The sequence below is a fragment of the Bacillus rossius genome, chromosome 1 (assembly GCF_032445375.1).
Source record: "Bacillus rossius redtenbacheri isolate Brsri chromosome 1, Brsri_v3, whole genome shotgun sequence".
Taxonomy (NCBI): Eukaryota; Metazoa; Arthropoda; class Insecta; order Phasmatodea; family Bacillidae; genus Bacillus; species Bacillus rossius.
In genome coordinates this window covers 327,584,418-327,602,372 of record NC_086330.1, presented here as the reverse complement: position 1 = coordinate 327,602,372, position 17,955 = coordinate 327,584,418, and the positions used below count along the sequence as shown (strand labels likewise).

General features: G+C 33.5%; 1 protein-coding gene across 1 annotated transcript in view; it reads right to left on the bottom strand.

Moving 5' to 3' along the window:
- Positions 1–17,955, bottom strand: part of LOC134528011 (calbindin-32) — a 349,487-nt gene that overhangs the window by 61,387 nt on the left and 270,145 nt on the right. The window contains exon 3 of the mRNA XM_063361169.1: positions 15,430–15,515. Coding sequence (XP_063217239.1) covers positions 15,430–15,515 — 86 coding nt within the window. The remainder of the gene's footprint in view (positions 1–15,429; positions 15,516–17,955) is intronic.

Sequence of the window (17,955 nt, the reverse complement as noted above, 5' to 3'; positions counted from 1 at the left end):
TATTTCTTACAAAAATTGGTCACATAATTTTATATTTTATTGATCTTTCATTCAAGCATAATATTTTTAAACCATGGAAAAGATAATAGAATATTTAATAATGTGACTTAATTTTTTGTTATGCTCATTAATGTGTACAGTTAATACTGTAAACGTTTTCAAGGAACGATTTACAAATAACTTTAACTACTGGAGGTACTTGGACAACACAAAGCATAAATGCCCGGATAAGAATACAAACCCATTATTTCTCAGAACACCTTTTTTTTTAGTAATACGGTTGTTTTCGTGTTAATAATGTATAAATTTACAAATATCTTTAATTCTTCAAGAAAATTGATGACTCATTTACGAAAAAAATTATAGTGAATCCAACTAGGTGCTACAATTGCAATTCATACCAGGAGTTGTGAACAAGATTATTCGGTTTGGAAACCCAGTCCGGTAATTATGATTTTGGTTTTTTCGTAATGTTCTGAAATTACTGAAAGAAATTCTATTTCCAGCCTAATGATGTAAATTTTCTGAATGAATAATCAAATATATATATATATATATATATATATATATATATATATATACTAGCTGCCCGACCCGGCTTCGCACGGCTATACTAATGGAAATAATTAAGCCACATCTCCCATTTACAGTAATGGTAAATAAAAAAAAAATTCCCGACTCGTGCACGCAACGTACAACTGATGTACCCGTACTTCGCTACGGCAGTCTACAGGCAGATCACTCTTGCGCCGCTCATTATACATGCCCCTCCTTGTGGGTACGCCACTGCCGCGCGATACCCGTTGCCATGGAGACGCAGAAGGCATGAACTGTTGCCTGGTTTTAACCACCCATGGGATCTAATTTTCGGAAAATGTCATCCTGCGTAACATAAGGAACATTACTGTGAAGTTTCAAGTCTGTAAAATATATATACTTGAAAAAAAAGGGCAATTTTTGATATTTAAAGTACCCGCAAAATTTCAACGGTGATGAGGACTGCACTATCAATGAAATAGTCGTTGCCATAGAAACGAATGAAGCATCAACAAAGCAACAGCCGTTGCCATGGTGATTTCCTACCAAAAATAGAAATTAAAAATTTTGTCTAAAAAATAAAAAAAAAATTTAGTGCAACATTTAGGGGGATGAAAAATAGATGTTGGCCGATTCTCATAGATACCGGATAAGCACAAAAAATTTCATCAAAATCGGTCAAGCCGTTTCGGAGGAGTATGGCAACGAAAACTGTGACACGAGAATTTTATATATAAGATATATATATATGGGTCATTCATATGAAATTTTAAAACCGAAAAACACTTGAATTTATTAATTTTTACCTTTATGTAAATATATTTTTAAAAAGCATATTTTAAATAATAAGACATCTCAATTATTTTTTTTTTCAATTATTTTTATCCTGACAAATTATTTAACGTGATTTTATTAGAAGAGCATTTTTTTACGTGCAAGTAGAAGTATTAAGTTTCTGGAACCTGGTTCAAGGCTAAAGCACTATTAACTATCGGTCGCTCCAACATGGTAGTTTCAATACCCGCATGATTAAAACCAAGGTTAAAAATCAAATTAATTAAATAATGCATCAATTTTGGCATGTGTTTTCTGAAACGGTGAGGTAACCACAAGTTTGTGATTACGCGACTCATGCCGTTTTTGCTGTGATCCACAGGCACTAGTGAAATATATCTCCGAAAATACTTCTTTTCAGAAACATTTTCAATCGCCCAGTCATGTCCTACCCCCCCCCCCTCCACCCCCGTTAACGATTGAAATCCGTCGTTCCCTGGCCTCCCCTCTTACACAATATACCCCCTTCCTTTTATGGAAGCCGAATCCCCAGAGCCCCTCCTCAGCCGCAGAGAACACCTCATCGACAGCCAATCAGGCTCCCTGGATCAACAGCTCAGCGGGGCGGCGACCAATCAGGTCGTGCCTCCCAGCCACATACACACACACACACACACCCACGGGAAGGATGTGTCTTCAGAGATCAAGGAAAACAGAAATTTTTTTTGGTACTTTTTCAAAAGTTTCCTTCGGAAACCAGTTGCCAAGAAACAAATTATAAAACTGGAATTTAAAAAAAAATTAATTTTGTACAACACACTGCTATGGTTATTTTTGCATTTATGTATAAGCACAAGAAATTTTTTGCATCATTTTAAATTTTGATTTATGTTTTGTACAAACATTATTATTTTTTAATCGTGAAAATGATGATACATTTTAAACAATTAGCCTTTATTTGGTTTTATCATTTTCACTATGTGCGTAGCCGGAAAGCTATTCAGAGACTAGTTCAGATATAACTTGAACTAACAAGGAACTGGGACAACATAAAACATAAAATTCCCAGGCAAGACTTGTAGCAAGAACTACTATTACAGCGAACAATTTTTTGTATAACTCTTTGTTACTTTCATTTAAATGTACAAATATCTGTAATTTTACATTATTATTTCAGTTCTTTCTCTCTCTCTCTCACTCTATATATATATATATATATGTATGAGCATTGTGTTTTTTTTTGTTTTGTAGCATTTTGTCGTCAGCTATATGCTACATGTTATTCAATATTTGGACATTTGTATGTATATATATATATATATATATATATATATATATATTTATATATATATATATATATATATATATATATATATATCTTCGCTGCCGACAAGACGTAAAAACAAATATATATAACGAAGCTATAACACAGAACTTAACTCACACCAGGCATATTGCGTAAGAAATCAGTGATAACCGACGGCAAGGAAGCAACTTATATTGTAATATTTTTTTTTTGTAAATGGAACATAAATATAAATTTACATATATTTGTTAATTTGTACATTTACTTGAAAACAACTGTATCAATACAAAATAGTGTTCGTAGTCATACTGGGTTAGTATTATTTACCTGGGCATTAATACTTCGTGTTATCCCAGTACCTTCAATAGTTAAAACCGTTTCCTGAATAGCTTTCCAATATTAACTGCGCATTTAAATGAGCACGGTTAAACAAAATAAAGTATACTAGCTAAATATTCGATTATCTTTTTCATAGTTTAACAAATATTGTTATTGAATTTAACATCAACTAAAATTATGCCTCAATATTCGTAAGAAATATTCAATATTACCTCGAAATTTTTTTTATACATGCAAAAATAACCACAGCGACGTGTCGTAAAAAATAACAATATCTTTAAGGTTTTAGAAACAATTTTGGCAATTTTTTTGTAAAGGTATCTTTTGTAAAAGTACAGAAAATATTTTTTTGTGTATTATTCACCTACATAATAATTACAAGTGCCCGCCGCATAACGTAGTCAAAACTACATACTTCAAGGAAATTAAAATTTTCAATGCAAAATTTCATTTTGTTTACGGCTGTGTCGAATGCGTACCGACATTGTATCGTTTTAAGTATCTTGATCTCACTGTTTTTAGTTGATCCGTTCACTTTACGTTCCTGGGTGCGGTGACACTTGCTTGACCCTAATTTCACACCACAGACGCCTAGTTATCTCATACCTTCGGCGCTGTAACCCTCCAAGTGTACTACCGAATACCAACCGATAATATTCATGTTATGTTTCAAGAACGATTTGTGTCTCAATGAATTTAACAAAATTTCTACCAACTTACGTCGAGCCTGCCGGGTTCTAACTGGGTCTCGACAGTCGATAGGTCGAGAGTTCTCAACTTTATCTCAACGAGGCGAACGTGTAGCGGTCGATAAGGAGCAAGTCGAACCGCGAAGGCACGCGACTGAAGTTTCCAAACGCGCAAAGGCCTCCGAGGCTCAAGACCTCAAGGATGGTGCCGTGTCAATAGCGAGAAATCGACAAGATCGATGGCAGGACTCGGACAACCTGAAGTATCGGATGTAACGGGGTTAAGGACAGTCACGCGATGACAATTCGTGGAGGAGGGCTCATGAGAGGAAAGGCCAATGAACAGCTCGTGAAATATGAACGCTAAATGCTGCCCGCGGTGTTCCACCCAGCGAAGAATTTACGTACATTTTACAAACAAACTGTATGAAAAGTAGTTACCATGTATTTGTAACTAGCTAATGCCCGGCATGCGTTGCTATCCCTCTTTCATGTTTCTGTAATTTGTTTGTTCTATCTCTATCTCTAAATCTCTTTATACTTATATGTCTTTCTATAAATCTCACTATATTTATATATAAAATATCTCTACATCTCTCTATACTGATCTATACATCTCTATTCATATCTCTCAATATCACTTTATCTATATATCTTTATGTATCGATATCAATATATCTTCCTATATATATCTACATTAATATATATAGCTCTATCTCTCTATATCTCTCTATATCTGTAAATTTCCCTCTCTTTCTCTCTCTATGTCAATATCTTCCTACCTATATCATTATCTTTACAAAACAGTAGATGAACACACATTCATATATACATTTTTACCTATCTAAATTTTTATTTTTATTTTTACCTGTCACACGTATAACACAAGTATACAAAACACGCACATGTTGAAATGAAATAATGTGTCAAAATTTAAATCAATTGGTGAAGAACTTCCGGAGATTTAAGATTTTGAACGAACGAACATTAAATTTGTTATTTATATAGATGCTAAAAGCAAAATATTGGAATTTTTTTTAAATACTATGCTGAAATTTACTAAACATTTACAGTTGTAATTAACAATGGCTAATTTACCGTCCGAAATTCGTACACACATTTCTTATTTTAATTTTCCCTAAACAAATTTTGGAGGGATACCACTGATTTACGTTAAATTTCCCACAGAATTGTATAGTGTATTTCAAATACATGTTTTGTAAAATTCATACTGTTTTAATAGTAGCGCTGTCAAATATTTTCAAATATTTTTCTAAATAATGCATTTTATGTTTTACAATGTCATGGCTCTTGGTTTGAAATGTCTAGTGGTATGAAGGTTGGCATGATTAAAACGCTGGAGGTAAAATTAAGGTTTTGCATTACACAGCTACAGGATTACTGGGTAGCGAGAAATAAAGTTGGCTCCAAACTTTGCGTACACCCGGTGCTCATAAGACCCGATCCACAATGACACGAAAACGAAGACGGATCACATAAACGGAGACGGATCTCACATGAAACGGACTCGTACGGATTAAGTCGGCAATGCCCAGCTCTTCCGTTCACACTGCTCCGTGCAACCAATAATAGAAGTCGAGTATTTAGTCGCAGTGGCAGCTATGTTTGTTTACCTTACGTTCAAAACTTTTTCAGGGACAATAGCTTATAGTGTTCTAACATTTCATTATGGTTATTTCTATTATATATGAGAATGCCGACGGTTTTATTTTCTTGCTTTGCAAAATTGTTTAAATTAGTTTTTCGTAAACTGTATGTACTGTCTTGGTTGCCATTTAATACATTCCCGTGCTCTGTGGAAGCGGAAGGTGGATAGTGAAACGTAAATATCTCGCGGCTCCGTGAACCATTTCCGTTTAAACAGCCCATAAGTCCCCGCGTCATTGAGGGATTTGAATACAGAGTGGGAATAGTGACTGAACCACCAGGACTCGCCTCGTCACATGGAAATAGCCTACGGTTCACAGGGCTGAAAGCAAACAACCACAACACAGTTCCGAAGTTTACCTAAGTAAAATGTTAGGTTAGGTTTGGGTAAAGGAATAAAAAATAATATTTTTTTTCCGGGACGATAGGTTACGTAACTAAAAGGAAAGGTTGGTTATTTAAGGTTGTTTTTTCACGAGCGATCATCAAACTTTGGAGAACTTCAGAACTGTTTGGGAGTGTCTCTGATCCCTGTGAAGTGTAGACTTCCCTGCCACATGGAAGTGCCACAGACACCGAGGTCACCAGAGAGAATCAGTGTTACAAATATCAAGTGAAGTTCGACTTCACACTGTAAGTAGTATTGCATTTTCAATTATTTTTTTCCTGTAAAAATTTTCACGATTGTTTTGTTGTATTTGCAGCACAAATGACTATTTGTAGTTGATTTTTGCGTTAAGATATATTTCACACGATGTGTAATATGTGTATAAGGTCAGACAAATAGTCATAAATAATATATTGCCTGACTAATTGTCTTGTGGTCACTCACTACAGGTAAATTTTCTGTGTTTCTACAACTGATTAATGCAAACAATTACAATTTTCAATGCCATTTTCTAAATATAACTACATAAATATCTGTAAAGGATAAAAACCAAAAAAACACACATTTACGTGTGAGACCAACATGTTCAAAACTATGTCGGCACAAGACTAGGTCTCAAGATGGGCCTCACAAATCGAAACATCGAAAAGTATTATTTTAATCATTATTTTAGACTTAACACCATTACTAGTGTACACTGTGAGTCATAAAGTAAACTTGAAGAACGGACAAAGACGAATACACAAGCACTCGTGAGAACAAGCCAAAACCAGCTGATGTCAAATATCTGTGCATAGACAGCACAGCACATCTGACATGGCTGAAACTGACTTTTAGATGTGTAACATCTCATCTCTTGGATTACTGCATTTGGTAGGAGTAATTTCGGAATGGAACGGAAGTCACATGAAATGGAAATGTATAACCACGGTGTTGCCATCTGTGGCTGATGGCAAGAATCAAAGTTCACAAAGCCATAAAAAAGTGTATAGTATTAATTGCTTGAAAAACATTTACTAGAGGGACAGTATTTTAATAAAATTACTTGTTGAAAATCATGTTCAAAGTCGGGTTTTCGTATTTTTTTTTTTTTTTTAAGTTTTGTTTTCGCTTTTTTAGGAGCCGTTTCATTGTATACATAGTATAAAATTTCGGTCTGCAAATGGAATGATTCAACAGTCGACATAGCTGTTCCCGTATCGAATTCTAGCGGCGGATGTGGAAACTTCTTGTGATTTGCATGCAGAAATGTAGTTGTTAACACAATTTGCGTATATTTATGACGCTTGACATTTTTTAAAAAGACTTCTTCGGTAAATTTAGTGTCCGAGTTTCGTATTGTAGGTGTATTTGCTACATGAGAACACATGAATTTGCCTGTTACCGAGGTTAGATGTTACACATCACTGGCGAGTACTAAAAGACTCGCTCACATCTTTTTTTTTCTGTATGTTTATGAATTCATCTTAGTTTTTTTTTATTTTTAAGGTTTTCTCTAATACACACAGTGTAAAATAGCGATTTCATGAGTCAAAAATAATGCTTTCAATCAATCTTCCCCAATGCAATAAAAATTCAAAGAACGTCAATGTAGTGTTATTTTAAGATAGAATTCTGAGTAGAAGTCATAAATAATAGATTTGGAAAAAATCAAGGAAATATATCGACTTGAATAAACAAATTCTACTAAGACAATGTGAACTTTTTCGGTACTTACAAAATCAATTTTTTCGTATTAGTATCACCTAGTAATTATTTATTAGTCCCACAAAATTACCTAAAAGTTTTCAGCTCTCACATCTCGAATTATGAGTTCCATATTAATTTCAGTGAACCTGACATGGTTTTAGACCTGAAACACCCACCCGCCTCATTCTGAAGATTAAATAACCTTTCACCTTTTTTTTTTTTGAAACATGGTAGGAGTCTTTCAACTCCCTCTCTAAAAATTGAGAACGTCTCTTTGAACGGGGGCGACTAGCAGCGAGGCTGAAGCCATTCTTCCAGCTCGCCTATTTCCGTCGTTATGTGCGCCACGGGCGAAAAAAAAAAGTCGTAGAGGCCTTCAAAAGGGACCATATAAAGCAGAGCTCGAAAAACTGCGATGGTAGATGAGAAGATGTGAAGGCTGCTGCGACGCTATTCATAGCGACACAAAGAGGATCAAGCTGGTTGAACTGGAGTTGTGAAACGCAACGAATTTCTGGTGCGCGTCTCCGAGTCGTTATGTTCGCATGGCGTAACAGATTTCTTTTACACAATTTCATTCAAGATTCAACACATCCTTCTCTTGTAGCAAGTTCACGTGACACAACTAGGTTAGTTCTAGTTAGTATTTTTTATAAGTATATAGCCATGTTAATAAACTTTTACTGGACTGAGAAAAAAACGTTATTGTTAGGCTAATCGCGAATCGATTGTTTTTATCTTAAATCGATTGCAATGTTTATGTTTACGTTTTGGTTTGAACTAGAGGCTGGATATTTAACTGTATGTTTAAGCTATCATAGCCAAAATTATTCAGTACTGCCATTCGCTTGGACAAAATTAATCGGTAAGTAAACTTTATTTACCTGTTGAGTTGCTTGCTGCTACTATACTCGCTTTCGGACATCCTATTAGCCATGTCAGTCACAAACAAGCGTAGAATATACTTGTGTTGTTCAGACAAATACTGCTTAGTGTGAAAAATGAATAAACCCGATCGAAACACGTTCAGAATGCATGCAACTAGTTGCTTAGTTAAACATTTTCCAACGAAGTCGTTAAAAGTGCTGTGAATAACCATCATGTATTTTGAATTCTGAAACTTTTAGCTATTTGGCTCGAAGAAATGCACATTATTCCCGATAAAACTTACGTTTGCACTTTTATAGTCATATGTTGTCATGTTTTGTTTGAATGTACACGATTGTTCTTGCTGTTCTCCTTTAATAGTGACTGTGTGATAAATTTTGTGTTTTTATTTCTAGATGACAATGGACAATAATATTTTATACATCAGCTTGCACTAACATTTGCAGCTTAACCGACGATTTTGAGGAAACGGAGATGTCAATCAATTTTGACAAAAATATTTGCTAAGTTCATTTGGCTGATGACTATTCCGCACTGTAGGTTATTTCATTTTCTTGCAATTATCTTTAATTAATTATGTTTCCTATAGATTAGATCTAGACACATTTATTTCATTTGGTGTATGGTCAAACATTTATTCACCAGAACTTTACTAAAGATATTTTCGAAATGTAATAGGTCACACAATCGATCGTAATTATGATATGCTAATTTATAATATTTAGTATGTATCTTAGTGCGAATAGTCGCAAGGTGATTTATTTTTTCTTTAAAACCACAAGTTATAAAATGCTTCAAAGCCATATAAGCGTTTCAAAAATTCTTGTGATCGTCAGACAGTGTTTTAATTTCTTTCGCGAAAAAAAACAACCTTTAATGTACAATTTTTAGGATTTCCCAAACTGTATTTCACTAGTCATTGAAATATATCTAGAAAATAGCTTTTTGTTTTGTGACGACAGCCAGAGGAATTACTCTTCATATATATATATATTTAATTTTGAGTTGTATTGAACTATTTAACATGTTTTATTGATAATTATTTTACAAAAAATATTAACATACGTAATTTAAGAAAATGCAGCGTATTATCTCTTTTCACACGTGTGTAATGAATGCAGAACAATTATAATTATAGAAGTTTAACATAAATTATAAATTATTCACGTTATTCACGTTAATTTTGTAAGTGAAGACGTTAGATAGTGATTACTTTTCAAACAGAATTTATTTAGGAGAATTATTTAATTGAAAGTAATTCCTGCTCTACTTATTATACTTTGTGTCGTTTAACATTGGAACAAAAATCCAGATGACATCTTTCGTGAACTGTTTTATAACAATGTTCGTACAGATGTGTGCCACGCGCTGGAATAACATGGTGAGGCGTCATCCTGCTGTTTCATGTAGGAAAAAAAGTTTATCATCAATCGTGAACTAGTTATTGATTGTGAGAGAATAAATAAATTAGATCGTGCACGAGGTAAATAGCAGTATTGGTAGAAGTGGACGCTGGTATAAATGAGAGCTCGCCTTATATTGGTTGCACTTGTTTGTAAAAAATATTTGGTTTTATTATTTTCTTTCCGGCTTTCGTCATAGTATTGAGATAAAAATTTACCCGTTTTTAATTATAAATAAAAGCTTTTAAACAAAAAAAGTTTAATCAAAATCTGTCCAGTAGTTTTTGCGCGATACTCGAACAAACAAATACACAAACACACAAATATTAATTAATAATATGGAAATTCAATAAAAATATAATTCAATAATAAAATTTTTCAAAATATTTTATACTCAATAATAAAAAGCTGATCTATATAATTATACCAAATTTATATGTATTAAAAGTGTAGTTTTTGCTAAAAATAAATAAATAAATACCTTTGAGTTCTTACTGTATTAATATATATGTGATGATGATTTAGTAAATATCTTTTGAGAACATTTGAGAAAAAACATGATAAATTTATCTATCGTAATAAATTTACAGGCAAATATTTCAAATAAAATACGGAGCATCAAAGATTGGATTACTTTCAGTGACGTTTCAAAATCACCCAAGGATGAAACCGCAAAATAATATTTCGGCAGCAGGAACAAATTAAATGCTTGACAAATGACCAATTTTTCCCTTGACAGGTAAGAGATGAATTGAGTGACGGGGCACTAGAAATATGCAAGAGGTTGATTATTCATTACTGTTAGTGTGTAAGACATCGGAAAGATTGCCTTTAAAAACCGAAAAAAAAAAAGATATAAATAGAAAATCCCCCCCCCCCCTTTTCTTTGTTGATACCAAATTGAACTGAACATGTCCAAGGAAATGGAAAATAAAGTATTTTTTGGGAGTAAATGAAAATTTAAAAAAAGCTTGAGTTCATTCGATCTGTGATCTGAGTAGGCTACTGAATACCTTGCAGAAATTTCTCAAGGTAATTCGTCCGCACCTCAGTTACAATTATGCAAATATATATCTTGGTATGTAAACGTTTCTTCAGATATGAGATAACTACTGTATAGAAAACACGTTTTATTTGTGAGTATGGCTGCCGAAAGAACATCATGATGAAATTTAATTTTTTTCGAAAAAGGTTTAAATAAACAGGTTGGTCATCAATTATTATTTTCTCCTTGCTTACAGGGCTGCGCTACTGTTAAATTGTGATTTATTCATGAATTGCTACAAACTTTTGAAATAGAAGGAAAATTACCAGTTTATTTATAATTTTAGTACGTGTACATAATATATTTTTTATATAATAACCTCTCCTCGGTTGGTTTATGATCAGCTTGTTCTGAGTGTTTCAGTGAGCCGACAGTGTTTATGAACTGCTTTTTTAAGCGACGCAAAATCTTTGCACCACAAGTATGAGTAATTCGTCTCCGATATATATATATATAAATATATATATTTATATAAAGTATTTGTTGGGTAATCATGAGATGCGATTAGTCCAAATATGGCGTTGACTTCAAGAAAATACATGGCTAATGAAAATAGCGAAGTGTTTGTGGAGTCCTTGGCAGAGTGATCAGGCGGTGTCTTTTATTTGTTGTTACTCTAAACAGCATGATGGTGAAAGTATCACCAGTCCTTAAGTCTTGAAAGTAAATTTACCACTCATGAAAAATATTTTATCTATTATCTAATTTGATGTTAAAATACTATACCTTCGGTCTACCAGCCTGGTATCCCTACTACCCTGTTTAGTAGACATGTTGAGTTGGATATTAAGGCATCGTGGTTAAGCAGGGTTTAACTTCAAAACAATAAAACCAAATAAATTCGATAAATATGATTTTAAACAAAATCTTTATGTTACTATAGTTGATTGGTTGCACAAGGTTTTATTGACTGAAAAATTATTTATTTGGTAATTTTTGAAATCTTAAATGATTATTTATATTTAAATCTGCGTAAAACTCTTTAAATATAAGCCATTTATAAATGATAAAAATATATTTTCCCCCAATAATTGAAAAATTGAATTTTTCAGCATTTTCGGAAAACCAAAAATGTATTGTTGTTGATATGAAATCCTAAACAATAAATATAGTTTAAAAAACTAAAGAAACATGCTTTTAAAGATTATCAAACTAAAAAGTAAAAAATAATTTTAAAATTTAATTTATGACAATAGTATATAAGCAATACTAGTATAAATGAGAAAAAAAACTTGAGGCGCTTTGTGCCATATTTTTTGTATATTAAGCGCCCCATGCTTTTTTCTCATTTATACTAGTATTGCTTATATACTATTGTCATAAATTAAATTTTAAAATTATTTTTTACTTTTTAGTTTGATAATCTTTAAAAGCATGTTTCTTTAGTTTTTTAAACTATATTTATTTTTAACTTTTTAGTTTGATATTCTTTAAAAGCATGTTTTTTTTAGTTTTTTTAAACTATATTTATTTTTAACTTTTTAGTTTGATATTCTTTAAAAGCATGTTTTTTTTTAGTTTTTTAAACTATATTTATGTATAATTATCATAGGGAAATGAGTTACCGACACTACCTATTACCATCTGAGATAACTATTTGGAGTTGCAACGTCACAAAGAAATGGTAAAGTCTCTCCGAATCATTTACAGTTAGATATATGGATATAATCTTATAATTTACCGGGAAAACAAAATTTATTCGGCGTGGCCGGGAGCAGAACCCACTACCGCTGAATCCGAAAGCTTACGTCATTGAAGTCGCGCGCCTTAGACCGCCCGGCTAACGAACGTAATGTAATTGGTGGGACATTTTACAGTGATAAGCCACTCACTCTTAGTCGAAAGAGTTACAGACGGACAACAAAACATACAGGTGAAGCTAATATAAAGCATGTAATAATAAAAATAGTTAAGCAAGCTGAAAGGCTAGCACAGAGGAAGGAACAATTGAAACTGGTAAAAGTATGTGCTTTGCAAGAAAAGAAAACTTAGTCGAAAGAGTTACAGACGGACAGACAGAGTTACAGACGGCGGACAAACATACAGGTGAAGCTAATATAAAGCATGTAAAAATGAGTTTTGTTGACAAAGATTACATATTAACAGTTAATTCAAAACTGTATACACCACGACAACTTGTTGATGGTTCATTCTACGCTATAAATGTAAATTGGTATTTAGTTTATAGAACATATTAAAACACGTTTATTTATCAATAAACGTTTCATAAATAATAAAATATGGTTATTTATCTTGTCGTTACGGCAAGATATGGACCACATTAATCCAACTGTTTCTTTCCTCGGGCTTTAACATTTGCTCAGTACTACCGCGTTTATTCTCTATGCTATTGCTTCCTTTCTTGAGTCAATGTCTGGCCTGTTTCAAGCTTAGGCTTTTTTTTTTTTTTTTTTTTTTTTTGGAAACTCAGGTACGATTTAAGTTCCATTTTAAAGGGTTCACGCTCTCGAATATCATCACGTGCGATCCCCACTTCTTGTAAATCTCTTTCCACCTCAGTGAATCAGGTCCCCTTGGTTTACTTTTCTAGAAAATATGGTAAAGATCCTATTTGTCAATCTCGTTGGGCCCATTCATGCTACGTGATCATAAAATACAATCCCACTCCTCCTCATCATAGTATCAATTATTTTTTCCACGAGTGTGTAGCGTTTATGGTGGCCTTTTGTACTCGCCGTTTTCTTTCACCGAGCAGCGTATAAGGCCTCCGGTAGGAAGATTGCGTAGTAGTGTCTCAGCTAGGCATTTAGAGATACTGATCTATTGTTGTAGATGCACTTAATTATCTCATATGCCATTTACATTTTTCTGATCTGTAGGGACCGTAAAAATCCACATATTCATTTAGCGATATGCAAAAATTCAAATTCCTGTACCTTTGGGCTGATTCGGCTACTGGCTCACAATTTAACTAGAGGACTCTAGGCCAATGAGAGTCCATTAACCAAAGAAACATCGAATCACAAGGCAACCCAGTTGGGACGTATCACAAGTCAGTAGCCAATGAACATGTAGTGTTTGCCCGAGTAAGAAGAGAACTACGGAAGATAACCTAGATATAATTGAACCCGTGAATTTTTACATGTCTGGAGTTGGTTGATCTGCTTTGTTGTTGTATTTAGGGAATCTGAAAAAAAAAATAATGGAGAGACCATCTGCAAACTCTAAACATTCAACTGTCAGTTTCATGTTTTTAAAGCATAATCTGACCCCGTTTTCGACACATTAGTTGCTCATTTCTTTGCGCCATTCACGGATGACTTTCTCAAGTGCATCCATCTCCCTGCCTTACCCGGTCTTGACTTAAATGCATCTGAAATCTCTCTCCTGAATTTCACTTTGGAGGTAGTGTTGATTAGGGTCTGATGAATTATTTCTCTTGTTTTTGTTGCCCAAACCCAGTTATTTCAGGATTTTGATTCGGTTGAATCAAATCGAGTAGTATTCCTTCTTGTTTCTAAGCTTGAGTTATGAAAGGGTGGATTTAAGATTCATAATTTGTTCGGCACATGAGCGTCCTTTCCTGCACCCTACTTGGCATTCTCCCAATGGTAAATACAGTTATTGTTGCTGTTCTGCTCTAGCTTGAGGAGCTTCCAACAGGATCTTGTTGGTTACTATGAAGCGAGGGATGCCACGGTAGTTGTACACATCTCTTCTGTCGCCTTTCTTATAAAGAGGGTGAGCAAAAACAAGAAATTATAAAAGCGAAATTATTTTAGATACTACTCCCTTGATGGAACACACAGCACTCAGAAGTAAACTTGGCACTGTAGAAAATACAATGTTATTAATTTATAAAAATTGTAATTTATTTTTGATATTAGATCATAACATCTAAATTCATTAATTTTGCTGTCTAAAATTCTTGAATAATTGAAACCGTAGCAAATTCATATAAATTTTTTTTCAAAAAATGTAAGTAAAAACTGTAGGTCCGAATAGTAAAGAAAAAATGCTTGACAGAAATCCAAACGCGACCAAAAATTGACTACAAAAGTAATCCGGAAAATGGGTATATTCGGACGCTACAAATTTCATTGATCACAGCATGATTTCACTATGAGACGTGATATTGTACGAAATTTACTTTGAGATTCAGAAAATTGAAAATTAGTTTTATAAACGTAAATAGAACTTAACAAATTTTAAGTCATCTAGTGAAGGATTTTTCCTGAAAATAAAAACATTTTCAAAATATTTTTTTTGAATAGTTTGATAGTAATTTTGCGCCACTTTCAATATCATAATTGCATACTATTATTTCACTGACCGTGGAAATCATGAGATTTGAAAAGATTTAACTCAGTGTCTTGACTCATTTTTTAAACCATCAAACATTATGTACCAGTATGAATAGTAATTATTATTTAAACAATTCTTTTCTTAACAATAACATAAGATATATAAATGATTTTGATTTATATACGTCCTATTTTTAATATTAATTGGAGGAATAATAGCATGATTCCATTCTATACCAATATTTTCATAAAAATATAATACTTAATTCATCAATAGGAAGACCACTTGTAATACTAACTACGATTGTTAATATCGTATTTATAATCACAATGGAAATTATATTTATTAATGAATCTATGAATCAATCCATGAATTGACAGTAAAAATTATATTTATCCTTTTTGAATGACAGTACAATAATTTTGTCTATATCTCACCTCTGGACTGACGTCAGTAGCATTCGCACTGGCGACGAACTCTCTCAGGAAGCCATCCAGCTCCGTGCCTTCTATGTACCCATTGCCTGCAAAAAACGACACAGATGATGTATCATTATAAGTTGTAAGAATGAGCAGGTTTATTTTTAACGTGTAGAGACAGAAAACGAAATGCATCATAGTAGTATATATTGGTATTTCCTGCGGCAGGGTTCAGGGTGTAGTGACGGTGGAGTATGCCGCCATCTTGGATTGTGACGTCACGGCGGCCATCGTGGTGTCAAATTTCCTCAAAATTCCTTATAAATGACTCAAAAGTCCTAAAAATTTCCCTAGTTTGGGAGGAAAATTCCCGTTTTTTAGGGGAAGTTTCCCATTTTTTTCTCAAAAAAAATTCGGAGACGTACTTTTCCTCAGAGTGGGCAGTTCTTCTGAGTGGGGAAATTTTTCTCAAAAGCCCCAGCAGAGAATGTGACCTTAACCTTGACCGTAAATTTGAAAATCTTTAATTTTCCACTAACAAATTCCGAAAAAAACTAAAAAAAAATATATAAAAAATTGCTTACTTTAAATGTTTAGTTACTTAATCTATTTCGGTCCTCATTTAGATTCCCGGCGAGAATAAACATGTCATTTATTAATAAAAAATCTTAATTAAAATTGAAATAAAATTTTAATGAAAAATCTTGCTTACTTCACACTGCCATCTGAAATTCTAGAAACGTTGCACTTTTCGTTACCTGTGCCATCTTTAAAATGCGTAAATATTAAGCTAGAAAATCGGTAAAATGTTTAAAATCAATAAAAATAATTTACCTAATAAAATTTTAATAAAAAGAACTTCTAGGATTTAAAAAATGGACCGCCATCTAAATAATCCATAATTTCCATGCTATAAAATTGGGAAAAAATTACAAAATTAATAAAAAGTTAATTAATAACATTTTTTATAAAAAAACTAACTTGCAAAATTGAGTCTTCGGTTCGAACCCCGGTGAGGTCAATTGTTTAAAAATGGTGACAAACCATTCCTCTATGGAAGCAACCGGCATACTGACATCTCACCACTAGTTCCAAGGAATATATTACGTCAGCCAGTATGATGTAATGACGGCCATATTGTTTTCGTCTGCTGGAGGCTGCAAATTTGGATCCGAAATATTGTTTTAGTCTGCAAGAGGATGCTGCCTTCATATCAGTTTATTTTTTTACCCGCTATAGTACAAAACTATTTATTAATAGGCAATGAACGGATTCTGACCCGGGCATTTATGCTTTGTGTTGTCCCAGTAACTCCAATAGTTAAAGTTATTTGTAAACCGTTCCCTGAATAGCGTTCCAGTTATTAATAAGCAAGGTGAAACAAAATAAAGCCAAATTTTTTAATATTCTATTATTTTTGTTATAGGTTAAAAATGTTATCCTAAAAAGAAAAATCAATTTATATATAAAATGTTAGGCCAATTTTCGTCAGAAATACTAAGTATCATCTTGTTAATCGTATTTAATATTTGCAAAAATAAACTAACCCAAGTGTTGCACAAAGTAACAATATATTTCTTGTAGTATTACCAACTATTTATTGGCAATTGGTTTCCAAAGGAATCTTTTGTAAAAAATACAAAGATTTTCTTTTCTGTGTAAGGGCTTTTTTTTTCAAAAAAAAAGAGAATAGTTGAAAGTTAAAACATTGGTTGTATTAGTTGCTTTCAGGTACCTACATGCCTACTTTTAGAACACCCATCAAAGAATTCTTTGAAATCCAATGGCCAAGAAATACTATGCAATTTTATAAGAAAGACGTATGAAATACGTTTTTCAAGATGAAACTGATTTTTTTTACGAAAATTGGCGTACAATTTTTTACAATTTAACTGATATTTAATTGAAGCAAAACCATTTTAACTTAAAAGAAAAGACAATCGAATATTCGAAAATTTTACAATTTTTCTGTGTTACATTATGCTTATTAATGAGCGCGTCAATACTTGGGAAGCTATTAAGGGAATGGTTTACAAATAACTTTATCATAGCACGAATGCCCGTGAAAGAATCAACGCGAACACCATTTTTCTAATGATGCTATTTTTTTTATGTAAGTGTGGCAAATTTACAAATAACCGTGATTTTTTGATGAATAAGTCTGTTCCATTTACAAAAAGGAAAAAAAAAAAAAATCGGAGACGTAGCGGTAGGCCGTGACGGTAGGTACTGACCGCGCGCAACGGCCCTGGCTCGATACGGCTCGCGGGGGATCGCGTCACGCCAAGCTCTGCACGGAGGAGACTCGTGAATATTTGACGCCGGCCGCGGCCTTAGCTGCGGCACACGGGGAGCGCCTGCTGTGTCCCGCCCGGCCGGGAGACCGCGCGCCCTGATTCCACCCGAGGCGCTCGCCCGCGTCGGCGGCGACAGCTCTGTTGAGGGGTGGAAGGGGGGGGGGGAGCCGAGACCTGATCACTAGAGACCCGGAAAATTCGCGGGTTCAATGACCTCCAGGATACACTCCAACATTCTCTACAGACT